Raw genomic sequence first — 25,127 nt, 5'->3', positions numbered from 1 at the left:
CCCTCCCTCCTGCTGGTTGATACTGGGAATATAGACCAGCCTGTCAGATGGTTTTCCTGTAGGCCCAGGTAAAATAGCAGGGGAGAGGGCTAGGCAGGCTTTATGACAGAGGTTTGAGAGGAGGAGGAGGCCAGGACAATCCAGGTTTCCCTCTGGAGGATGGTGGTGTGAGCGTGCTACATTCCACACTTAGAGGTGGCATTTTCCACACACGTGCACACGCACACACACGCACGCACACTTAGCCAAGTGCCGGCACTCTCCCAGATCTCAGATCCCCACCAGGAAACACTTCTCCCAGCCCCAGGAGGGTCTGCTCTCCGGCTCAGTGAAGGGCAACACGGCACTGCTGACCCTGTTCTGTGGGAAATGGCAAAGATGTTCCTGGGTCTTCTATTTTGAAGGATCTGCACTGATACCTCGTGACATGTAATACAACAGATTGTCGGGTTTTTCCTGTAGGAGTCTGAGGGGTTTGGTGACAGACTGTTCCTTAAGCAGAGAATGAGCCTACTGTCTCAGATGACTTCAACTCCCATTGACTGTCTTTTTAAGGTAAGACATCTATGGGCACAGATGTGTGAGGAGCACTCCATCTCTCCACGTCTCTAGAGCCTCTACACTGTATCAGGGTGGTCTATGTAGTTAAGCACTGACGTTCGTTTGTGCTCAGAGTGGGTGGTAGGATTACTGAGGTTTACATTGGGATCAGCACGTCTTCCCATCTCCCCCATGTGTGCTGTGCTGTGCTGTAGCCACACTGGATGGCACACTGAGCGTGCCAGGCTGTCCTCTTGTTCTTCAGAGCCAGCTCACTGGTGGCTCCAGCGGAGCTGATGCCTCTCCTCGGCTCCAGGAGCCCGTATCACAGGTGTTCGTGTGTGTGCCCTGGGCTGGGAGCTCAGCACCGGTGGTGGTTTGGTCATATGGCACATGCAGGCAGCTCCCTACTCAGGTCTGATTGACCACTGGGGGCTAGCGAGGTGCTCTGCCAGGCAGTCAGCGAGGGCTGGGTGAGGGCGGACCTCCTTGGGGAGCCTGCTGAGGCTTCCAGGCTACCCAGAGCCAGAGTGGGTTCCATGGGGTCCCAGGGAGCCTCCCAGGGCAATGTGCTCCCCAGGACATCTCTCTCCCTGAGAGGAGCACATCCAGGAGTCACAGGGGTGGGCCCTGTGGGTTTGTTTGTTGATGAGGTCTCCTGCCAGCTGCAGCTGTTCTCTTTCCCCCCAAATGGAGGCTCCAGAATACAAGAGGACAGAACCAGGGCTTGTTCTAGCGAGGTGTCCGAATCCACACTGAGGGTCAGGATGTATTGCCTCCCGACTCCTGTTGCTTTGGAAATTTTGTCATGTTGTTTTTTTAATTATGGAAAATTTCTAACATTTACAAAAATGAACGAGAGTAGTAGAGTGAACGAACCCCCATGTGACCATCTCCCCGTCTTGTTTCATCTCTACCCCACACTTTCCCCATCCACCCAGATTATTTTGAAACAAATCACAGAGAGCAAGTCATTCTATCCATACATACATAGATACGTGTTTCTGTAAGGACATCAAAAAATTCTCACCTTAAAAAGTAAATAATGCCTTAATATCGGTAATTTTTTTGATGTCACTTTTTAGCACATTGCATCAGGTAACCAGAAAGAAGTGGAAAGACTTCTGAGCCAAGACGACCAAGACAAAGATGCCGTCCAAAAGATGTGTCACCCTCTGTGCTTCTGTGACGAGTGCGAGAAACTCGTCTCTGGGTAAGTGGGTCCTCGTGGAGGCTCAGCGTGCCAGGAAGCGGGAGACTCAGGGCCTGGGCGGGACTTTTCCACGTGTTTGCCATGCGGTTTTGAATAAGGAGCTATCCTCGCTGCTGCTTCTGCTGTAAAGTGGAGACAAAACCTCCACCTCTTTGGAGAATCAGATGGCATAAAGTTTCTAAAAATACTTGGCACTGCTGGGCTGGATACTAGGGTGGGCAGGTGAAGAGCCTGCCCAGCCTCAGAAAGTGGGTTTTAGGATGGGAAGAATATTACCCTCTCCCAGCAACCTTTTGGTTTCCCCTTATTCATGTCAGGCTATTTCGGGGTGGGGTGGGGGGAGGGACCCTGGAACTAGACGCTTCAGTTCCTCATCCTGCGGGAGACCGAGCAGGGCCTGATGATCTCTGGGGCACTGCAGAAGAGACCCAGCTTGGATCACACTCGGAGCTTGGTCTTCTAGCCCAGGACCCTGGCATGGGCAGCCTGGTCAGGGAGAGGCTTTGCCATGCCGTTGCTAGGGTGTATTTTTCTGTATCTTCTCTTTATTTTAGAAGGCTGAATGATCCCTCAGTTGTCACTCCATTCTCCAGAGATGACAGGGGTCACACCCCGCTCCATGTGGCTGCCCTCTGTGGTATGTGGTCTCAGGCTGGCCTCTGTGGGCTAGCAAGGCAAAGAGATGGAGCCAGGGGTGGCCCGGTAGAGGCCTGGCTGAGTGGGGGCCGTGGAGTTGGGGTGGTGGAAGGGGCTGTGCGTGGGTCCGCCCCTGAGGGCCTCCATCTGCTGTCTCCCGGGCTGGAAGAGCACGTATCCATAGTCCCACTGTGCGCACACCTGACACGGCCCCTGACACGGTCGTCTAGTGAGGGAAGGCTTGAGTCCGAGCTATGAGAGTGGTCTCAGAATTGGGGTTCTCATAGTCCTGCTTTTAAAAAATAATTGTATTGTATTTTAAAGTAAGCATTCAAAGTAAAAAACACAAACTCTCCAGTATCACCTGCCATCCTTCCATGTCCCAGGGATAATTTTGATTTGTGAGTATCTGGGATTTTGGCATGCTTGTATGTATGTATTTATAAAATATATGAGATTGTGGGGATCATACTGTTCTGTCCTGTGCTTTTTTCACTTGGCAATATATAAGAACATTTCTTCTTGTCAGTATTTTTTTAATGGTTGCATAATATTTCATCCTATGAATTGATGAACCATGGAGTCTTCTGTGGGCGTCTAAGGCTCTTTTCCACTAACTTCTGGAGCCAGGTCCCCTCCAGGGCCACCCCAGAGTGTCCTGAATTTGCAGGGTCTGCCTTGACATCAGTCTGGTTCCTCTCAAGCCAAAAAATACTTCCTGGCATGTCTCTTGCCAGGGAATAAAATAATGCTGTGGCTTCACATTTAGGATTTGGAGAGCCTCTTCTCTTTCCTTCTCCATTGTGAAGTCCTTCTGTTCTGCAGGGCAGGCGGCCCTCATTGACCTCCTGGTTTCCAAAGGCGCTGTGGTGAACGCCACGGATTATCACGGGGCCACTCCGCTTCATCTGGCCTGTCAGAAGGGCTATCAGAGCGTGACGGTGAGCAGGGGGGCACCCCGTGTGCGTGCAGGTGCCCCGTGTGCATGCAGGTGCCCTGGGCGTGTGCCAGGCAGAGCTGGGCTCCGCCTTCCGACTTGACCATCATGCTGGCGCGCTCCTCTGTTCCACACGGGCTCCCTGCAGCTGCACAAGAGGGGCTGCCAGTCGAGGCACCTCCCTGTGGGTCTGCTGGACAGAACTGTTAGGTGTAGATTTGAGATGATAATCTGGGGAAAGAAGAGTGAGGCCGTACACTTGTAATCTCTGCACTTCTGTAAGGGAGGATGAGAGTGATGACACCGTTTTAATTGTAGTTTAGGTAAATGGGATTGAAAAAGGAGACGAGTGACCCCTTGTAGGACTCCAGGCCACCCTTCCTGAGGAAGCGTGTGCCTGCACCTTGGGTGCTGGTGCTCACTGCTTTCTTCTCTCCTCGGCAGCTGCTGCTGTTGCACTACAAAGCCAGCCCCGAGGTGCAGGATAACAACGGCAGCACCCCTCTGCACCTGGCCTGCACCTACGGCCACGAAGACGTAAGTGGTGCTTCTCGTTCTGAAAGCCGCTATCTTGCCCCTTTCTTGTTACACTAATTAGTTTAATGTAGTGTTTTGTGTTGATAATTATTGGGATATTTGGTGTGTAATTTTTTTAATTAAAAAATTTAAAATTTATTACAGATGCTATGTTGAAATAACTGAAATCTAAAACTTAATTGCCCATTATCTTATCCTGAAATTAAATCATTTTCATTTATCCCTGCTATCCTCTGGTTCTTACCTTTGTTGATATTCAATTTTTACATTTTTATAGTAATATCAAGGAACTTTATAATTTCCATTTTCACTTAATGTTTAACTGTGTGTGTGTTATTTTTTCCCAACCACTCTCTCCTCCCCTTCTCCCCATAGTGGTACAAAGATGGATTTATACATAGGGTTAAGGCTGGGTTAGGTGGTTGATGTGCAAAAATGGGATCATACCCTACACATTTTTGTGTAACTTGCTTTCCTAACTTAACAGTACATCATGGAAATCCTCTAGATCAATAAATGTAGATCTAGCCCATTCTTTAGTCGCTACACAGTAATCTGTTATATGTGTTGTGTCAGTGTCCCCAGGACCGCCCCAGGTTCAGTGATTTGCTAGGAGTACTCAGTATGTAGTTGTACTCAGGGCTCTGATTTATTCCACAAAGGGAAAGCAAAATCAGCAGAGGGAAAGGTGCACGGGGTGAGGTCTGGAGGAAACCAGACGCAGGCTGCTAAGACTCCCCTCTCCCAGGGGAGTCACACAGTATGGCTTAATCCCTTCGGCAAAGAGTTGTGACAACACGTGTGAAGTGCTGTCTACCAGGAAAGCTCATTCGGGACTCAGGGCCCGAGATGTTCATTGGAGGCTGGTCACGTAAACACCCCCTGCCTAGCATGTACCCAAATTCCAGACTCCCAGAAGGAAAGCGGGTATTCAGCATAAACCACTTTGTTGTACAGTTTAGGCACACTGAGCCCCTCTTACCAGTTAAGGGACTGTGGGAACACTCCCCAAATCCAGGTTCCCAAGGAACACTGCATGTCAAGGGCTAGCCTTGCAGGCAGGCCTTTCAAGGGGTAGCGGTCTCAGGCCTGCTCTGGTAACTCCTTCCTGCACCTGGGTACATCGCAGTGTTATTCAGCCTTTTCTTACTGATTGGCAGCTGGGTTCTTTTGAAAAAATGATGTGTCCTGATCAGGTAACCTAGAACCCTTGAGGTCTGACTCGGTCACTGCACAGTTGTCTGGTGAGTGGAGCCTGGATTGAACTGGGACACGGACTGAGGCTGTGGAGCGCACAGACATTGCCCGAGGCCTGGTTTGGGAGTTAATGGTGACTCTCCCATTTTCTTCGCAGTGTGTGAAGGCTTTGGTCTACTATGATGTGCAGTCGTGCAGACTCGATATCGGCAACGAGAAAGGAGACACTCCACTACACATAGCTGCCCGTTGGGGTTACCAGGGCATCATAGAGACTTTGCTACAAAATGGAGCATCCACGGAGATCCAGAACAGACTGAAGGAAACGCCCCTCAAGTGTGCACTGAACTCAAAGGTAGCCTTTTTTCATCTTAGAGCAGCAATGACTTTAAAAAAATCAGTGTCCACAGACTAGGTCTTGGCTGTACTGGACAAACTGTGCGTTAGTGCCTGAGGACAGAACTTGGCTTGCACCTCTCTTCTACATTTAGGAGCTGGTTGTTAATGGGTTTTATTTATTTATATTATTTTCAGTTTTACTAGCAATTTTTCTCACTGTTGTTCCAAGAGCTGCTCCCAGCCTTGTTTGCCCCGGCCTCTGAGTGCTGTTGGTTTATGAGCAAATGGAGGAGGTGAAAGGGGATGGTGGCTCTGGCCAAGAAAAGCAGGGACAGGGCCTGGGGTGTGGACGCAGTGTGTCGGGCTCTGTTTTCCTGTTACTTCACCCTTGGCTCCTAAAAACCTTATTCTGATTTGGCCAGTTTTGAACATAATATCGTTTTGTTCATAGATGATTTGTTAATGAACTACTCATCCTTTCCTGGTAGTAATTTCTGGAAACGTAGTTTTTGGCAGCGCGTCGTGAAGTACTCACCTCGTGAGTGGGTGGGGAAAGGGGGAGCTCATGGAGACCAGTTCTTCGTGCCTCGTCTCCCAGCAGCAGCCTGATGCCTTCAGAGAGCGTGTTCAGCCAGCTAGCCCGAGGAAGCACAGGGCCGTGCGCTGTCGAAGTCCAGGGTCATGAGGCTGCTGTGTCCAGAACATCGTCGATTTGTGGTTCACATGAGCCGTTGCATTTTAATACAGGTCTCCAGCTGTCTCCCTTTGCACATCCCTTGCCTTCTGCCTCCAGATGTTTTACTGGCTCCCTTCTACAATTTCCACCGCTCTTCTTGGGAGCTTTTCAGTTTGTTCATGTTGTCTTCTCGGAGTAGCACAGTTTTTGTCGATGTTTTTGTAAGCCCCTTTATTGAGGTCTGATTGACATACAAAGAGCTGTACATAATTAATGTGTACAACTCAGTGAGTTTGGAGGTAAGTGTACACCTGCAAGACCATCACCACAATCGATGCCGTAAACATATCCATCCCCTCCAAAACTTCCTCCCACCCTCTTTATTTATTATGGTTATTTTTGTTAACATCAGATCTACAGTAACACAGTTTTTGAAGGTTTACACCCTTGCGCCCGACCCCAGGGGGTCCTCAACTTTGTAGCCACCAGGGCTGCTGGGACTGGGCAGTGCTGCCCTTGGCCTGAGATGCCCGTGAGGAGCTGAGGGCTCCTCTGCTGCTGTAGCTTCTACCAGAGGCCCCTTCTAGAGGGAGACCTGCAGAGGGAAGGGGGAGGTTGCCTTCTTGTCTCGGTTCTGAGCTGCTCCTGCTTGAGACCCATGGGTGCCAGTGCAAAGGTCACTTTACACCTGTGGACAAACAGCCGGGGCTGGACAAGGCAGCCTTTGAGGCCCCTCTGTGCTTGGGCTTCTCCTGTCCTCTGAGCCCATCCATGGGAAGCACAGCTTCTCCTGTGGGCCAGCAGGAGTGGTGGTCTGGTGGAAGAAGCCCAGACTTAATCAGTGTGATGCCACGTTCCCACCTGCTCCAGACCTTGGCTCCTCTGGCTCTCCAAGGGTATGGCTGGGCTGCGTGCACCTTCCAAGGAGATGGGCAGGCAGTGGGGCCTTGTGGCTGATGACACTTGGTGACCCATCTCGTTCAGTGCTCTTCATGTCCCCTTCATCCTCCCAGATTCTGTCCATAATGGAAGCCCGTCACCTGTCCCTTGAAAGGAGGCAGAGGTCTTCAGAGGTAAGTGGACAGGACTGTGCTTGTTGGCCCTATTTGAGAGCAGGGCCCCCTCTCTGGCCCTCACACGTCCCTTCTCTCGTCGGGCTCCTGTGCTCCAGGTCCCTGTGCATTCCCCGCAGCGCTCTGTGGATTCCATCAGCCAGGGCTCCTCCACCTCCAGCTTCTCCTCCGTGTCAGCGAGCTCCAGACAGGAGGACCCCAAGAAGGACTACAGAGAGGTGAGGCTCCCAGACAGAGGGCGGACACGAGGGCTGGGCGGCCCTGCGTTATGGCAGCAAGTTAAAGAGCCATGCCTGACGAGCGCTGCCCCATCGGCCTGCTCGCCGTTACTGGGACACTCACGTCTGCTGTGGCGGAGGCTGGCGCCCTTGAGAGGAGCCCAGCCAGTTCTTAGCTGCTTGCCCTTCCTGGTCTGCTCCTGAAGCAGCTCTTTCTTTGTGGTCAGCACGCGCGTGTGTGCCTGTGTGCATGTGTGTGTGAGAGAGAGAGAGAGAGGGACCTATAGGTCCCCTGATTTAAGATCGTTTTGCCACATAAGTTCCCAGTCCTTCCCTTCCACTCCCTAAGCACCCCGTTAACCTGATGCGTGTCGTTCCTGACTTCTTGCAAAGTTCATGTAGACGTTTGCAGGCACTCCCACATTGCGTTTTGCAAAAGCTGATTTATAGCCTGTTTTTTTTTTTTCCATTTAACCTGTCTCAGAGCTTGTCCACTGTCAGCCTACAGAGCAGGCTGTTGCATGGATGGGCCATGGTTCCTTTGCCTGTTCCTGTGGATGGGGAACCCTCACTGACTCCACCCAGGGCCCCCCTCCCCTGCCACCCCCAAGCCCTGACCTGCTCTTGGAGGGCCCAGTAAGCTTAGCTTGATGCAAAAGCACAGCAAAGAAAGCCAAGAGATGCACCCCAAATTCTAACTGAGACCTGGACTCATTCTTGGGAGGGGTGTCCCCCTGGTGTGCCCTCAGCCAGTGGATAAGGAGAGCTGAAGATACGTCATTCTAAAGGGTGGCTGGCCTCTTGGGGAGCACTTGTGCTTCAAGGTGACCATCATTGCACCTTACCACATAAATAGCAGCGTCATTTTATAGACCTTAAATGGTGATGGTTCAGTGCACACCAGCACCCTCCTGGGGTGTCCTGTCTGACAGTTTTAGGGATATGTTTGAAAGGGAGTGGGTGATTTGTTAAACCTCCACAGATCAGGAGACAAATGAAAGCTACTAGGCTTTCAGAATGTTGCTTTTATTATTTCTATTATTATTTTGTATTAAAATAATTTTTCTAACATTCTTTTTCCTTTTATTAAGGTAGAAAAACTTTTAAGAGCAGTAGCTGATGGAGATCTAGAAATGGTGAGTTTTTAGAAGGGCATTTAAAAAAGCTTGCTCTTGGGTTAAAACAGCCACACCTGTGTCTTGTCCCCAGTTGACCTGGGAGCTGTGTGGATTTTGTTCCCTCTCACATAGAAGGGGCACGTCGTGAATAACTGGTAATGACACGTTCTTGTTTTCCCTACAAGTAATGGACAGGTGGACAGAAAGCTGCATTGTGAGCAGGTCCTCGCCTTTCAGACATTTGTATTCCAGGAGGGTGGTGAGATGTTGGCAAGAAGACCAGCCCATGTCCAGGGGCACAGAGTGTGGGCTCAGAGCCCGGGCCCACCAGCAGGGGGCAAGATGAGCAGACAGCGGTGGGGGTGAGGAGGCGGCGGAGGAGGTGCAGGCAGAGCCCAGAGGGCGTTTGTGTGGCCCTGTAGAAGTTGTGGACGGCTGTGACCCCTGGGCCAGGAGGCCAAGGTCTGAGGCTTGGGGCCCCAAGGAGGCACAAGCAGGTGTCTCGATGAGATGGTGCTGGCTACTCTGGGTTGGCACATGGAGAGGATGTCCTGGCTGGAGGGAAGGTGTCTTAACTCTCACTGTCGGGTGACAGGGACCATCCGTGATGCAATCCCTGGGGAGTGGAGACGGCCTTCGTGAGATTCCTGTGGGCAGTTTTCCCTGGCTTGCCTTCAGCCAGCTTCCTGAAAGGGATTTGTTCCGTTTTCCACTTTAAAAGGAGGAGTAATTAAGGGCTTACCAAATTAGGAGTTCTGAATAAACCATGTTACAGGAGAGCTTTGCATGGTGTGTGTTTTGGGACTGCTTTTCGCTGATGTTGAGTTTGAGGTGGTGGACAGATGACTGGGACCTGTCATAACCGCCTGTGGGGTATCAAGAGTCTGAATGCAGTTACAAGTGTCCTGGCCTTTGCCCAGGAGGCCACTCTTCATCCACACAGTTCCTCGGGGGCCGGGACACGAGTGTCTGTATCTGGCTGATGTTGTGTTGCTCCTGCGTGAGACCAGCCGCAGGAGGACCCAGTGTTTTTTGGGAGAAGGAAAGGAGGACTTCTTTGGGCACCCTACGAGCCATGGTGTGAGCCAGTGGCAGAGCCTGTGTGGAGAAGAGATTACGACTGTCTCTGTGTTCTGACACACCTGCTCTTCCTTTTCTGGGCCGGTGAGGGGGCTGAGGCCACTCGTGAAGGAGGTGAGCAGGGACAAACTGCCCAGTGCCCTGGAGTCACCATCCAACTAATCTATACACTTGACAGCCTCCAAGTCCCTGTGTGAGGCCACCTGCCCCCCGCCCCCGATCTTGTTCACGAGGACCCGCCCTCTGTCTGCCCCAGCTAGCCTGCTAGGTGAGGGCTTTGGTGTTTCCAGCCTGAGGAGTGTCTGTGATCGGGAGTGTGGAAGGGATCTGGAGGAAAGAAGTTTGGGGTCGAAGGGGGTCTTCCTGGAACATACACGGACTTCCTTAGTGCTTAGAACCAGGCCTACAAATGTATTTATCTTGTTTTCTTTTCTCAAATTTAATATCCTAGGAACTAGTCTTTACTAGAACATAAATTTGACCTGTTGGGGGTCTTTCCAGTGCTCTCACCTGTGGGCTAGTGCATGACAGTGGAAAGCACACTGGCATGGAGTCAGAGAGCCCCTGTTTAGGTTCCGACCCCCACTGACTGTGGTATGGCCTTGAATGAGTTGTTGACCTCTCTCCCAGGTGAGGAGGGACTGCTTGTTGAAAGCGTACAATTAGATCATGTACGAGGAGGTGCTCACGAAATGCTCCAGGACCAGGGTTTAAAGCTTTTGCCCTGACACAGCACCGCTCTGCCCCTTTCTGAGAAGAAAAGAATCTCTAACACAAGTTGCAGAAGTGGCAGCTTAATCCCTCTGTGTCACCATTAAAAGGACTTAGGAAAGGTTTAGCACAGGTGTGCCCTGGAATCTTCGTGAAGGAGCAGCTGTCGTGTAGAAGTTACTTGGGTGGTTGAGGAAGTGTAGGCCCTGCCCTTGGAACAGTGGAGGGTGTATGTTGAAGATACTCTCGCTGGGAAAGGAGCCAAGGCTGAGTTTTGGTCCCTTGTTTCTCCTTCCTGCCCCTCACCAGGTGCGTTACCTTCTGGAGTGGACCGAGGAGGACCTGGATGAGGTGGAGGATGCTGTCAGTGCCGCGGATCTTGAACTTTGTCATCCCTTGTGCCAGTGCCCCAAATGTGCTCCAGCTCAAAAGGTTTGGCTTTGCTTCTGTGGGTGGGGGTGCGGGGGGGGTGGGCAGATACTTTTTTTCCACTTAGGAAAGTTGTCTGCCTCTCAGCCAGCTCATTCCTGAGTGGCTGGCAGTGGTTTCCTCTGAGATGTGGTGGAGATCAGTTAGCTCAGGGTGGAGAGAAGCGGACGCTAGTACAGGATCTGGCTTGGGCTGCCTCCGCTCTGAACGGGCAGGGCAGTGAGCAAGGACGTGCACACGGGCTCAGTGTCTCAGCTGCTCTCTGGGCCCCTCAGTCACAAGGTAGGAGCTTAGGAACAGATGTGCACAGGGTTGCTGTCCACATGGCTGCAGTCCCCATGCAGGCTGCATGCGAGATCCATGCCACTGCCTTACCTCACATTGGTATACCCTCTGCGGGAGGACCCTCCCTCCAAGTACAGAGGATCCCCTGTGCCCTTTACATAGTTTCCCCCAGTGGTAACAGCCTGCAAAACCACAGCACAAGATCCCAACCAGGATATCAACATGGATACAATCCATCTGTCGTATGTAGCTTTCACCACTTTGACTTGTGCTCATTTGCGTGCGTGCGTGTGTGTGTGTGTGTGTGTTTAGTTCTATCCAGTTTTATCACATGTAGCTTTGTGTATCCACCACCATATTCAAGGCACAGAACAGTTTGCTCACCACAAGAAGAACCTCTCATGTTGCCCTTTTATAACCACACCACCTCTCTCACTGTCACCCCCACCCCACCATCCCTGACCCCAGGGACCTACTGATCCGTTCTCCATTTCTGTCACTTTGTCGTTTCATCTCATTACATTTTCTATAAATGGAATCATAAGCATAGAACCTCTTGGGATTGCCTTTGCTCACTCAGCATGATTCCAAGTTGCTGCATGTAATCGACAGTTCATTCCTTTATTGTTGAGTAGTAGGCCATGGTGTAGGTACCACTGTTTGTTAAACCATTTACCTATTGAAGGAGATGGGGGTTGTTTGTGGTTTTAGGATATTACATATAAATTTTTTTTTTTTTTCGTGAAGAAGATCAGCCCTGAGCTAACATCCATGCTAATCCTCCTCTTTTTGCTGAGGAAGACCGGCTCTGAGCTAACATCTATTGCCAATCCTCCTCCTCCCCCCTACCCAAAGCCCCAGTAGATAGTTATATGTCATAGTTGCACATCCTTCTAGTTGCTGTATGTGGGACGCGGCCTCAGCATGGCCAGAGAAGCGGTGTGTCTGTGTGCGCCCGGGATCTGAACCCGGGCCGCCAGTAGCGGAGCACGCGCACCTAACCGCTAAGCCACCGGGCCGGCCCTTACATATAAAATAGATAGGTACATTAGTGTACAGGTTTTTGTGAGAACATAAGTTTTCATTTCTCTAAGATAAATGCCCAGGAATGCAACTGCTGAATCGTGTGGTAATGACATGGTAATCCTATAAGGAACTGACAGACTTTTTCCTGAGTGGCTGCACCATTTTACATTCCCACCAGCAATGTATGAGTGAACCAATTTCTCCACATCCTCACCAGCATTTGGTGTTGTCACGATTTTTTATATTAGCCATTCTGATAGGTGTGTAGTGCTATCTCATTGTAGTTGTAATTTGCATTTCCCTAATGGGTTATGATGTTGAACATCTTTTCATGTGCTTATTTGCCATCTGTCTATGCTCTTCAGTGAAATGCCTGTTCATTTCCTTTGCCCCTTTTCCTTATTGGTTTGTTTTTTCCTTTACTGTTGAGGTTTGAGAGTTCTTTATATATTTTAGATTCTAGTTCTTTGTCAGATATTTTCTTTTAGTCTGTAGCTTGCCTGTAGCTTCTTCACATGGCTTTTCAGAGAGCAAGTGTTTTTTTTTTTTTTTTTTTTTTTTGCTGAGAAAGATTTGCCCTGAGCTCACATCTGTGCCAATCTTCCTCTATTTTTTTGTATGTGGGACACTGCCACAGCGTGGCTGGTCAGTGGAGTAGGTCCACACCCAGGATCCAAACCTGCGAACCCAGGCTGCCAAAGTGGAGCACGCAGAACTTTAACCACTTGGCCACGGGACTGGGCCCATCACAGAGCAAGTTTTTAATTTAGAAGTCTAGTTTATCAATTTTTCCTTTTATGGATCATGCTTTTGGTGTCAAGTCTAAGAACTCCTTGCTTAACCCTAGATTCCAAATATTTTCTCCTAAAAGTTTTATAATTTTATAGTTTACAGTTAAGTCTGTGATCCAGTTTGAGTTAATTTTTGTACAGTATATGAGACTTAGGTTGAGGTTCTTTTTTGCCCGTGGGTGTCCACATGCTCCAGCACCATTTGTTGAAAAGCCATCCTTCCCGCGCTGACTTGCTTTTGCACCTGTTGACTAGGTATGATGTGGGTCCATGTCTGGGCTCTCTGTTCTGTCCCATTGATCTGTGTCTCCCTCCACCAGTGCCACACTGTCTTGATTATTGTAGCTACATAGTCAGTCCTGAAATTTGGTAGACTGATTCCTTCTACTTTATTCCTCTTTTTCCAAAATTGTTTTAGCTATGCTAAGGCCTGTGCCTTTCCATATAAATTTTAGAATAAGCTTGTCTCTGTCTACAAAAGACCTTGTTAGGGTTTTGATAGGAATTGCATTAAAACTGTAGATCAATTTGGGGAGAAATAACATCTTTACTATGTTGAGTCTTCATGAACATGGTATATCTCTCCAGATGTTTAGGTCTTCTTTGATTTCTTCATCCTTTTGTGATTTTCAGGGTACAGATCCTGTCCATGTTTTCTTAAGTGTGTACCTAAGTGTTTCATTTTCTTGTGAGCTGTTAACATGGCATTGTGTACATAGTGTGCACTCATGTGCTAGCTGTTGAACTCAGTGTGTGTCCCATACTAAGAAAATTAATTTGACTTTACAAAACAGACACAGTGGTGGTGTCCTTTGTACTGCAAGATAATACTACCTTATTTAAAAGCTTCACATGGTTACTCTAACCCAAGGATATTGAAATGACTAAAATTTTCATTCACATTTTCAGCTGCCGGGTACTAAGTACACTGGGGATGTACAACCTTTTTTCTGTCCCCATGCTGGTGGACATGTAGCATCTAAAAAATAATTTCCCTTAAGTGGGCTGCTGTGAAAAATAGGGATTAAAAAGGCAGATGATGTTTCAGAGGATACCTTGTGGAGAAACAAAGCCTTCAGGCCCGGTCCGTGACTGTGTGGCTAGAGGCATCTCTGTTATTGTTCTTTCTGTCAGTTTCCTACACTCTGTTCTTCCCCACCTGAGAGTTCATTAGTTGTAACAAGAAACTGAATTACACGTTAAAATAACTGTTGAATTTATTGGGTAAAACCTTATGTTTCCTGTTCTTTGAAAACCTCTTTTCTTTTTCTCTTTTTCTAATTTCTCAAAAAGAAACAAAATGAAATGTCTTCATGTCTGTGATTAAATTAAAACTCTCCCTTTAAGCCCATCCTTTTCTTTTTTTTTTTTTAAAGACTTTATTTATGTATTTTCTTACCCCCAAAGCCCAGTAGATAGTTGTATGTCATAACCGCACATCCTTGTAGTTGCTGTACGTGGGACGCGGCCTCAGCATGGCCAGAGAAGCGGTGCGTCGGTGCAAGCCCGGGATCCGAACCCGGGCTGCCAGCAGCGGAGCGCGCGCACTTAACCGCTAAGCCACGGGGCCGGCCCCAGAAGCCCATCCTTTTCTAGCTCACTGGTGTATTTAGAGGTTTTTTTTCTGTGTGTGTGAGGAAGATTAGCCCTGAGCTAACATCCGATGCCAATCCTCCTCTTTTTGCTGAGGAAAATTGGCCCTGTTCTTCCTCTACTTTATATGGGATGCCACCACAGCAGGCTTGACAAGCGGTGCGTTCGTGCGTGCCCAGGATCTGAACCTGTGAACCCCGGGCCACCAAAGCAGAGCACGCGCACTAAACCACTGTGGCACCGGGCTGGCTCCTAGAGTTTGTTTCTTTAAATCTTTATTGAAGTATAATTTACATACTTTAAAGTGTAGAATTTGGTGAGTTTCTACAGAGGCATAAACCCATGAAGCCATCACCACAGTCACGACGTGGAACGTCTCCATCACCTCCAGGAGCTTCCTTGTGCTGCTTTGGAGCTCTTGCCTTCCTCCGTCTCTCCCTGTCCCAGGCAGCCGCTGTTCTGCCTTCTGTTGGCACTTTCTAGAGTTTTATGTGAATGGAACCACACAGTACACACTCTTGAGTCTGGCTTCCTTCACTCAGCAGAATGTTTTTGAGATCCACGTGGATCAGTAATTCATTTCTTTTTATTGCTGGGTGGTATTTTGTTGAATATACCGTGATTGGTTTTTCTAATCACCTGTTGATGGGCAGTGGCGTAGTTTCCTGTTTTTGGCTTTGTGAAGAAAGCTGCTGTGAACATTTGTGGACGAGTCTTTGTATAAATGTATGTTTACTTGGGTAAATACCTAGGGCTGTAATTGCTGGATTATACAGTAAGTATACATCTAACTTGATGAGACACTGCCGGCTTCCCCGAGTGCTTGGAGCATTTCCGTTCCCACGGGCCGTGTGAGAGGTCTGGGTGCCCCACAGCCTCTTGACTTTAGCCATTTTGACTTTAATTTTGGCCATTCTGGTAAGTGTGCAATGGTATTTCATTGTGTTTTTTTCTCCCTACTTCTTCATGTGTTTGTTTTTGATTTTTGAGGTAAATCACTCTTAATTTAAAATATAGTTTTTCTAAGAGATAACATTTTTAATTATCAAAAAGCAAACTAGAGAATTAAAGTTTTAGTCCTTGATCAGTCACATAAAACATTGACATATTAATTTCACTATCAAAATGTGTGATTCAACATCACAATTTAATGTTTCTTTTTAGTTATATCGTTTATGTCAGTTTTATTTGCCATTTTAATGACTGATTATTCTTATATTGGCATGATTGATTTTAAAACCACTGTGAATAATAAGGTAGTTTCATGATAAAAATGAAAGTGAACTATGGAGATAAGTAGCAAACAGTTTGATGCGGCCACGAACACGTGGCCGTGTGACCACCAGCACCATCAAAACGCAGGATGTCTGCATCGTCCCGATAGTCTCTCCTGCCCCTGTGTAGTTAACCCCTGGCAACCACCCATCTGTGTTCTGACGCTTTGCTTTTGTCATTCCTGATTTTGATCTGCACTTCCCTGATAACTAAAGATGTTATTTTATGTGCTCTGTGACCGACCATTCCTCTGGCCTCCTTTTATGAAAAGTCTTTTCAAATATTTTTTTTCAAATCTTTTGCTGATTTAAAAAAAAAAATTGGATTGTCTAATTGAGTTATCAGAGTTTTTTGTATTTTGACATTCTGGTTGGTACAAGTCCTTTGCCAGAGACAAATATTGCAAACATTTTCTCCCGTTCTGTGACTTGCCTTTTCATTTTCGTAATTGTTTCTTTCAAAGAGCAAACATTTAAAATTTTTATTAAGTCCAGTTTATCAAACTGTTCTTTTATGGTTTTCGCATCTTGTGTCTTATCTAAGAAATCTTTGCTTATCCCAGTGTTGCAGATTTTCTCCTGTGTTTGCTTCAAGAGGTTTACATTTGTAGCTTTTACAGGTTTTTGAGGTCTGTGATGCATTCTTAATTTCTGTGTTTGGTGTGAGATGAGGGTTGATGTGCAGTTTTCCGTATGTGGGTATTCAGTTGTTCCATCTGTTGAACAGACTTTCTGTTCCCCCTTGAATTGCCTTGGCGTAAAGGGTATCATTTTAGGGGGCTTGCTTTCTTGAAAACGGAAGTTAATCCTTTGGTATATCACACCTTTCTAAAGTAGTAGGAATTCACCTGGGGACAGCCTGATTCTGGATCCCACTGCGATCCGAGATTTTGCACAGGGGCTGTGGGGGGCATATGGCTTCGATTTATTCAGCCTGGTTTCTTAAATACTATTGACATTTCTGTCTCCATTTTGCACTTACTAGAAGCTGGCAAAGATTCCTGCCAGTGGGCTTGGTGTAAATGTGACCAACCAGGAGGGCTCCTCCCCACTGCACGTTGCTGCCCTGCACGGTCGGGCAGAGCTCGTCCCCCTCCTGTTGAAGCATGGTGCCAGTCCGGGTGCCAGAAACGTGAACCAAGCCGTCCCACTCCACCTGGCCTGCCAGAAGGGCCACTTCCAGGTATGGGTTCCGTCTCTTGGGCAGTGTGTGCAGGGTGCTTGCTTTGGTTAGAACCTCCTTTGGTGGGAATTCTGCCGAGGGGCAGGGTTGGCAGCTGGCCCAGTGGATGGCACAGGTCCTTTCTCTCAGCCCTGAGATTCTGTGATGCAGGACCGCTCAGCAACACAACAGAGAACTCTGGTGCTTCTGGGGGTGGGGCCATCCCCTCTTCCACTCCAGTGCACACCTGGGTGGCACAGAGGCTGTCATCCTGATTCTGACCCCACCAGGAGCCGTCTCTGGTGCTCGAGTGTTAGTCGTCGAGGGCTCTACCCACGTCTTAGCACCTTTACATTCCTCTTGGTCTGTGCCAAACAGTTTAGTACTTTATAAAGTGGACTGTGGCCCTATAGAGGAGGTTCAAGAGATAATTGTGGAATGATTGACTTTTTTTTTTTTAATTTTATTTATTTATTTTTCCCTCAAAGCCCCAGTAGATAGTTGTATGTCACAGCTGCACATCCTTCTAGTTGCTGTACGTGGGACGCGGCCTCAGCATGGCCTGAGAAGCAGTACATTGGTGCGCGCCCGGGATCCGAACCCGGGCCACCAGCAGCGGAGCGTGCACACTTAACCGCTAAGCCATGGGGCCGGCCCTAATTGACTTTTTTTAAATCACATTTCTTTTTGAAAATTATCTATTTTTTAAAATTTTCCCTTATTAGTTCTGCTGTGAGCTTTGAGACAGGAACCATATTTCAAGTCTTCCGTCTCTCTCATAACACCTAGCAGAGTGCTTCAAGCGTCAGTTCCCTAATCTATAACACTGGAGTCATAACTCCAGCTCTCCATGGGGCAGATCTAATGATGAAATGAAAAGCAGGGCCGAGGACTTGTCTGGCACAGAGCAGACCCTCAGCAAATGTTAATCCGCCCCTTCAGTTGGTCTGCTTTCTCCCGAGGAGCAGACGTGTCTAAAGAGCCTTCTAAGTGAACTTAGAGAAATGTCAAAAGAATATCAAGTTAGAGGATTTCTCCCTGCCAATTTTAATTAAGGTTGAAATTTTTCTGCTCTGGCCTAGGTGGTGAAGTATTTATTAGATTCTAATGCAAAACCCAATAAAAAGGATATAAGTGGAAACACACCCCTCATTTACGCCTGTTCCAGTGGCCACCACGAAGTCGCGGCACTGTTGCTGCAGGTAAGGCCCACAGCCCAGGAGCTGCTGACCCGAGTCCGTGATGGGCCTTTCGTCCCCTGGGTGCTGCGTTGCTATCGACTGTACTGTTCCTCCTTCCAGCACGGGGCCTCCCTTAACGTTTCTAACAACAAGGGCAACACGGCGCTGCACGAGGCTGTGATCGAGAAGCACGTCTTGGTGGTGGAGCTGCTTCTGCTTCACGGAGCGTCGGTTCAGGTGTTGAACAAGAGGCAGTGCACGGCCTTAGACTGTGCTGAGCGGGTGAGTGGGAGCGCTTAGGAGTGGAGGGCATCCCAAGGCCCTCACAGCTCCCTCTGGATTCCCTGTGTTTAAGGCAGATCTGGAATAGCAAGAGCTGGACCTTTGAGTCGTTATGCCTGGCTGACGTGGTGTGCCGGCAGTCAGCCGGTGTGGCTCAATACCTGGTCCTTGGTTGCCTGGCAGAGGGGCCCTGCTCCGGGAGCCGGTGTTTCAGGGGTCGCTTTCAAGGGTTGAGCAGAGGTGCTCCCCCAAGTGCGGGTGTCAGCGCCCTGGTCTGGCCCTCTGACTTGCAATCAGGGCCTCACGGGAAGCAGCAGGCTGAGTTCCGTTCACCCTCCCTGCCTGCGGTGGGGTGCACCTGTGGTCTCTGTTCGCCCTCCCTGCCTGCGGTGGGGTGCACCTGTGGTCTCTGTTCGCCCTCCCTGCCTGCGGTGGGGTGCACCTGTGGTCTCTGTTCGCCCTCCCTGCCTGCGGTGGGGTGCACCTGTGGTCTCTGTTCGCCCTCCCTGCCTGCGGTGGGGTGCACCTGTGGTCTCTGTTCGCCCTCCCTGCCTGCGGTGGGGTACACCTGAGGTCTCAGCACAATGGAGAAAGGTCGTTCAGTTGGTGGCTTTGAAACTCCTTCAGTTCTGTAGGGAGAATCGTGAATTTACCCCTCTCCCCACTTTTGTTCATGTTTGCCATGGAGAAGTGGGGAGGAAGTCTTCTCCTGAGGAGAAGGTAGCTCTTTACCGTTCCTGTGTTCATGATGAATATCTAGTTTTCTACTCTGGGTAGACAACTGGTAGGCTGTTAAATGACACTACTGTCATGTTAGAGTCACCATAAATCTGGCCTACTCATAGGCTTATTAATTTTCAGTGACATTTCTTAACAGAATTGAAATATTTTAAACTTTCAACTTAGCACTGTCTCAAATGATAATGATGAATGTCTTTTATTGAGTACTTCCTATGCATCGGGCCCTCCATAACCTCATGGTAACTCTACGATAATAGATCCTGTTATTGTCAGCCCGGCTACAGAGCAGTCCAATTCCCGGCCCAGAGTACCCAGGAGAGAGCAGGGCCAGGCTGTCCTAACCACTAGGCTTTATGGCTTCCAAGTGTTGTGTGTAATTACTTCTTAGCTTTTGTGCCAGCCACATCAATAGTGACAGATCAAAAACAGGCAATTACCTGTTACCTTTTCCCTTTCAAATTGTAGAATTCAAAAATAATGGAATTACTTCAGGTCGTACCAAGCTGTGTGGCCACGTTAGATGATGATGGCAAAACAGACCACCAGGAATACGTTACTGTTAAGATCAGGAAAAAATGTAAGAACTTACATCCTTTCTGTAATTTTCAACTTGGGTTTATTTGGAAGTTCATGAGTAGTTGCTGGTTTCATTTAATTGCAGATGTGAAATGTAATTGTAATCATGACTGTGGGTGGAATGTAGGCACCAAAGAAATGTATGTGACATCCTAATTCATCAGCTTTTTTTGACACTGGTTTTCTGGTTGATGTGATGCTTCCTGAGGAAGTCAGGTGGAGACTTTCAGTGTGACCTTGAAGGTTCAGGCCTCCCTCACCAACTGGAGAGGAGGACCAACCTTGGGTAGTTTCTTTCATGCCTCACGTTCCAAAGCCAGGCCATTTTCTAAGCATTTCCTGGACATCCGGGGTAAAACGGACCTTTCGAGATTTTTTTTTTTTTAATTTGCAGGTGTGCAGAAGTTGATGGTAATTATAATGGCAGTTGCCAATCGGCTGGGGCTGAAGTATTTTCTTCTTTTTTTAAAAGTTGTTATAGTTTAGAGGAGGTCCTTGTTCTACTCATTTTTTTTTTTAAATTACGATATGAGTTTGCAATGCGATGTGAACAAACCCACTCACATGCCTGGATAATCCTGAGGCTGTCTCACCGTAGTTGGCTGGGGAATATCAGTGTATTGAGGATTTATCTTTCTTTTTCATGGGGGTTCATACAGTAATAAATAGTTGTCTACGGATATGCTTCTTTAAGCAAATGCAGTGCTTAATTTTATAAATTTTGTTAAAGTAAGAAAATTGAGAGGTTGCATCTATGCTGTAATTTGAAAACAATTCTTCAACTATTTTGGAAGTTTTCAGATGTTTATCCTTTCATCTACAGGGAACTCAAAAATGTATGATCTACCAGAAGAACCTTTTCCTAGGCAGTTTTACTTTGTCCCCTCAGTTGGTCAGTTTAAGTGAGTATCAAATTCGAGTTGATTTCTGTGCTTTCGACCCTCCGTTTACTTACAACTGGAGTCGGATGTGCAGCTTTTATAAAAGGGTTGTAGACAAGCCTGCACTCCGTGAGTGCTGCCACCTCGTGGCCAGCCAGTGCCTTGCTATCCCAACTATCCCAAACGTTTATTTTAGTTTGTTTTGGGTTTCAGGGGAATGACTTCAAGGGAGATTATGGCCAGAGATAGAAGTGCCCCTAATCTTACTGAAGGTTCATTGCATGAGGTGAGTTACTACACTGGCTTATAATCGTATTTTTTTAAAGCTTGGCTTTTTCTAACCTAAACACATTGCTTATGTCATGATTCCCTTCACTGTAAGAGTTAATAATAATTAAAATGAGTTCTTTAGTGGGAGGGTCAAGTATAGACCTCATTTATTGTTATATTTAACAATACATTTCTGAGCTGAGAAAGTGAGGAAAAGTGGAAAATAGTTGTACACATGGAAAGATGCAATTCATGGTGTGTACACACACTGTGTGAACTGTCTCAAATGTCACTATCTAAGCAAATTCACTAATATGTGAACCACTTATGTAAGGAAGAAAACAAGTTTGTATATAGGTGGGTAAAAACTCCGAATGTGGTATAGAGTTGCTCATATAGACAGCGCTGTCGGTGGCCGTCTTCCTAAAGCACTCTCTAATCACTCAGTTATAAAAGAAGCCTGCTCTACATTCTTAGGTGCCTCTTCTCAGAAACAGGACTTTTCTTATTGCTGCTTGACCTATGACTATTGATGAGAAATGGAATTCACAGCATGTATGGCATAGGCTTGTTGAAACAAATATACTTAAGTTCTAAATCTTTGTTTTAGAGAATTAAAGTGACTCTTGTAAACATGACTAATTTTGATTTCCTATTTCCTCTTTCATGACTTTGCTCATAGACCTGCTGTTGGGTGGGAAACCCACCAACTCTGAAATCTGCCTGGGTTCAGCTTTTCCCTTGCTAGCTGTGGGACTCCAGGCAGGTTGCTTGACTTTGCTCAACCTGTTTCCTCAGCTGTAAAATGGGCGCAACAATAGCACACACGTTAGAGTTGTAAAGATTAAATGTGCAAACGTGAAGCATTTGCGTTGTGTCTGACATTTGGAGTACACACATCCTACTATGCCCACAGGGATGGCAGAGTGGAAATTATGCCCGGAAGCACTGAGCACAGGGACACGTATAAGCACTCAAGGGTGGCTGTTAACGTGTGGCAGTGGTTTAAAGCACAGTGCAAACGTGAACTGTTTGAATTGTACCCTTTCTTCAGCCAGGGAGGCAGAGAGTCACACGGGAACAGGATAACCTGCCAGACCAGAGCAGATCTCAGACTGCTGACAAAGGAGGTGGTGAGCAGCCCCAGAGGCCTGGACTGAAACAGACTGCTCCTGGGAACAGGCGAATGCTCCGCAGACACACTGTCGACGATGCAGTTGTAGCCAAGGGCCCAGAGACTGCTGGCAGCCCTGCTACTCCCCACGAGGCTAGTATTTCCCAGTCTTAACGGGAATAAGGAATTGTTAAATTCGCTGCCAAGCAGTGAGTCCTCAACAAGAAGATGCTGGGCATGAAGACAGCTTAGAACTAAATGTACTTTGGCTTGAGAAAGAAGCAGGTTCCTGAAAGCTTTTCTGTGGCTAAGGGGAAGAATGCAACAACAAAAAACTACTACCATCTCTTTCCTCTTCAAAGTTAATAAATACACTTGGAATGGACAAAAATTCCAGTGGTGTCCAGATCCTTAAGACTGGGGTGTATGTTTCCTGAAGTATTAGGGTTCCCTGGTTAGAGTGAGAGGTTTCATCACCAGATTCTGACCTCCTCCTACTGATAGGTGCTAAACCTCTGTGATGTGTGTAAATTAGCAAACCACAAGCTGAAAGAATTCCTCCATCTGGGATAAGCTGGAGAGAGCAGCAGTTCAGGTTTCATGTTTCCGTGGAGGCTGGGCAGGAATGCCACATTTGCATGAAGAAAACGGGACCTGGAAAATGTTCCTTTGCAAAGCAACATTTGAACCCAAAGATGCCTAAATGCCATTCTGATGTTCATTTTAGTGAAAAGGACACTGTATAACCTGTTCTACATTATGTATGTGGGACAAGTTTGGTATAATTTTTCTTCCAACCGAGTACAGATATTTGATCACCGCACATACGCACTTGCAGCAGCGTCTCTAGAAACATCCCTTTCCGTTAAGAACCTCCCTTAAATGTCACACCTGACGGATGGTTACTGAACTAGAGAGTAGATTTGGCACATCTTAGTCTTTTGATTCAGATTCAAAACTTACAGCACAAACCAGGTCAAAGTTACTTTAAGTTAGAATTTATTGCCATTCATTCCTTTTTATAAACTTCTACAGATTATACTGTTATTTTTTTATGTTATTAATTGGTCTCGGAGCTGCAAACATGGGTTTACCTTGAGTACATTTTCAAAGACCTTTGTAATAGGGAAATGGTTTTGTGCATGTTCTTGGAAATAACTTGTGTATTATAGAAGGGAGGGGCTGATTATTTTTCTACAAAGTAATTTATGATTTCTAATTTTCTAATGTGCCTTGGATATGTGCCAAATGATGGAAAAGAAACAGTAAACTTTATGATTCTTGAGTGTGTCATGGTACGCTTTTTTAATTCATGTTTTGCTGTGGAGATATATGGGTTTCTCAGCCTCTGCTATAAACGTGTGCTTTGTGTATGGAAAAATCTTCCCCAATTGGGTGGACATACATTTTACTTTTCAGTTGTAGATGTGTGACTGAAACATGTAAACTGGATTATTGGGAGCAGATTATTATCCATCTACCTGACTACGGCTGACTTGAGGCATGGTGCCTAGGGCCCACAAAAATGTTTTCATTTCTTTTAAACTCAGAAGAACAAAAAATGAATATAATACAGCTTCTTAGCCCAAACAGGAAATGAACACTGTTGCTTTGTGAATTTCTTTGTTCTGATTTATTTTTTCTCCTTTACCCCACTTTTAAACTAAATAACCTTATCGACTTAAGTTGCTGTGGTTCTCTACCATCCTAATTAAGAAACCATAGCCTATACAGTTTATCAGCACAGCCATTTCCAAGATGCAAATATATACATTTGATACCACTTAATTTTTTGGGTGGTGCAGTATAATTTTGAAAACTTTCATTTATACCCCTATTTAATTCTAACATTTGCCCTGGCTGGTAGAATTGTCAAATGAGGAAACAGGTTTAGAGAAATAAGGGGACCAATTTGCTTGAAATATCGGAACTGGGGCCAAAGCCCGACTGGCAGTGTCATCTGAATTGGCAGTTTCCAGTGCAGTGTGCCCTTCATCTAGAGATATAAATACCGTGAATGGGACTGTCCATCTTACCAGAGAAGTTTCTTCTTGAGCTATTCTGGTAATCAGCAGTGTGAGTCATCTGAAGTGATTACCTCGATTATTTTTAAACACCTGTGCTTTTCTCCAATTGCTTTCCCCGCTTAAAACTCAAAAATAAAAAAAATAATAAAGTAAAAAAAAACCCAAACTAAACTTGACTTGACAATTCAGAAACTGGTAATGCCCAAATTTCTATTTTGTGTGAGAGTGTTTTGAATTCAAAGTATTGTCAGTTCACTGAGTTAAATGAGAAAGTTTAGAGTAACCACGCCCCACTCCCTAGACCCAAATGTACACCACCCCCTTGTTGCCTTCAAGAACTTCTATCTCCCATACAGAACCACTTTCCATTCTCAAGTGGCTTTGAAGGACAGGATTTGACAATCTTGAAACACATTCACATCAGTAGGTGCCATTAGGACAGTGGTTATTCTGCCAGAGAAAGCATGTAACAAAACGGGCTGAAACTGTCTCCTTTCCCTCCAGCATTTTTATGTAAATGAGTCCCAAAGCAAAATTTACCTGTAATTGGGTTTTTTTAAAAATCCTTGACCGAATTTTGCTTTTGACTATTTATTCTGTTCCTTTAAAAAATTCTGCATGTTTTTAACGTTCTGATGTTCTTATTCATTTGTTTTCTCAGGAATGCAAGACACTTATTTCAATACTGACTTCCTTCATTGACCACAGTTACAAATTATAAGTCTTAAATATAGTAAAATCTCACATATAGTTTACATGTCTGTCAGCAGTGTGCTAGCTAAAGCTGAGACTGCGACTGTAAACCTCATTTCCCGTCGCTGTGCTGCTGCTAATCCTGTCCCCCTCATTAACCTTATGACCGTCCTCCTAGCTGGGTCTCAGGACTGACATCTAGAGGGCACACGACACAGCTCACTGGAGAGAGAAGTTCATGACTTACACGTATGAGCAAAGGTTACTGTAACCTAGTGGGAGTGAAGCACAACATAAGATGACATTTGCTTAAGTTACCTGCAACTTGATCAGTGAAGAACCCAGGCTATTTCTACCCAAATGTTTAACTGCTAAACAATCTTAACTGGATTTTAATCATTAGAAGTCATTTCTCTTACAAACATGTTTATTACTGTTGAAGTATTATTACTAGTATGTCTCAGTTATTTTGGTAATATTTTTCAATTCAAGTATCACTCTATTATAGAGGTAGTTTTGGATAGGGG

At 46.6% G+C, this 25,127-nt stretch overlaps 1 protein-coding gene across 3 annotated transcripts in view; it reads left to right on the top strand.

Moving 5' to 3' along the window:
- Nucleotides 1-23,165, top strand: part of ANKRD27 (ankyrin repeat domain 27) — a 46,693-nt gene extending 23,528 nt beyond the window's left edge. For 2 of the 3 annotated variants that reach the window (XM_058529068.1, XM_058529071.1), the window contains 17 exons: nucleotides 463-555; nucleotides 1,626-1,753; nucleotides 2,308-2,390; nucleotides 3,215-3,330; nucleotides 3,771-3,863; nucleotides 5,218-5,415; nucleotides 7,089-7,148; nucleotides 7,247-7,366; nucleotides 8,458-8,502; nucleotides 10,585-10,707; nucleotides 16,659-16,856; nucleotides 17,918-18,037; nucleotides 18,137-18,298; nucleotides 19,505-19,616; nucleotides 20,439-20,517; nucleotides 20,710-20,782; nucleotides 21,821-23,165. In XM_058529068.1, coding sequence (XP_058385051.1) covers nucleotides 463-555; nucleotides 1,626-1,753; nucleotides 2,308-2,390; nucleotides 3,215-3,330; nucleotides 3,771-3,863; nucleotides 5,218-5,415; nucleotides 7,089-7,148; nucleotides 7,247-7,366; nucleotides 8,458-8,502; nucleotides 10,585-10,707; nucleotides 16,659-16,856; nucleotides 17,918-18,037; nucleotides 18,137-18,298; nucleotides 19,505-19,616; nucleotides 20,439-20,517; nucleotides 20,710-20,782; nucleotides 21,821-22,054 — 2,037 coding nt within the window. In that variant the 3' untranslated portion in view covers nucleotides 22,055-23,165. The other variant, XM_058529070.1, reaches the window with a different exon arrangement.
- The last annotated feature ends 1,962 nt before the right edge of the window (nucleotides 23,166-25,127 follow it).

The sequence above is a fragment of the Diceros bicornis genome, chromosome 34, assembly GCF_020826845.1.
Source record: "Diceros bicornis minor isolate mBicDic1 chromosome 34, mDicBic1.mat.cur, whole genome shotgun sequence".
In the NCBI taxonomy this organism is placed as follows: domain Eukaryota; kingdom Metazoa; phylum Chordata; class Mammalia; order Perissodactyla; family Rhinocerotidae; genus Diceros; species Diceros bicornis.
Note: the sequence above shows the minus strand (reverse complement) of the source record. Positions and strands in the feature narration are given on the sequence as shown.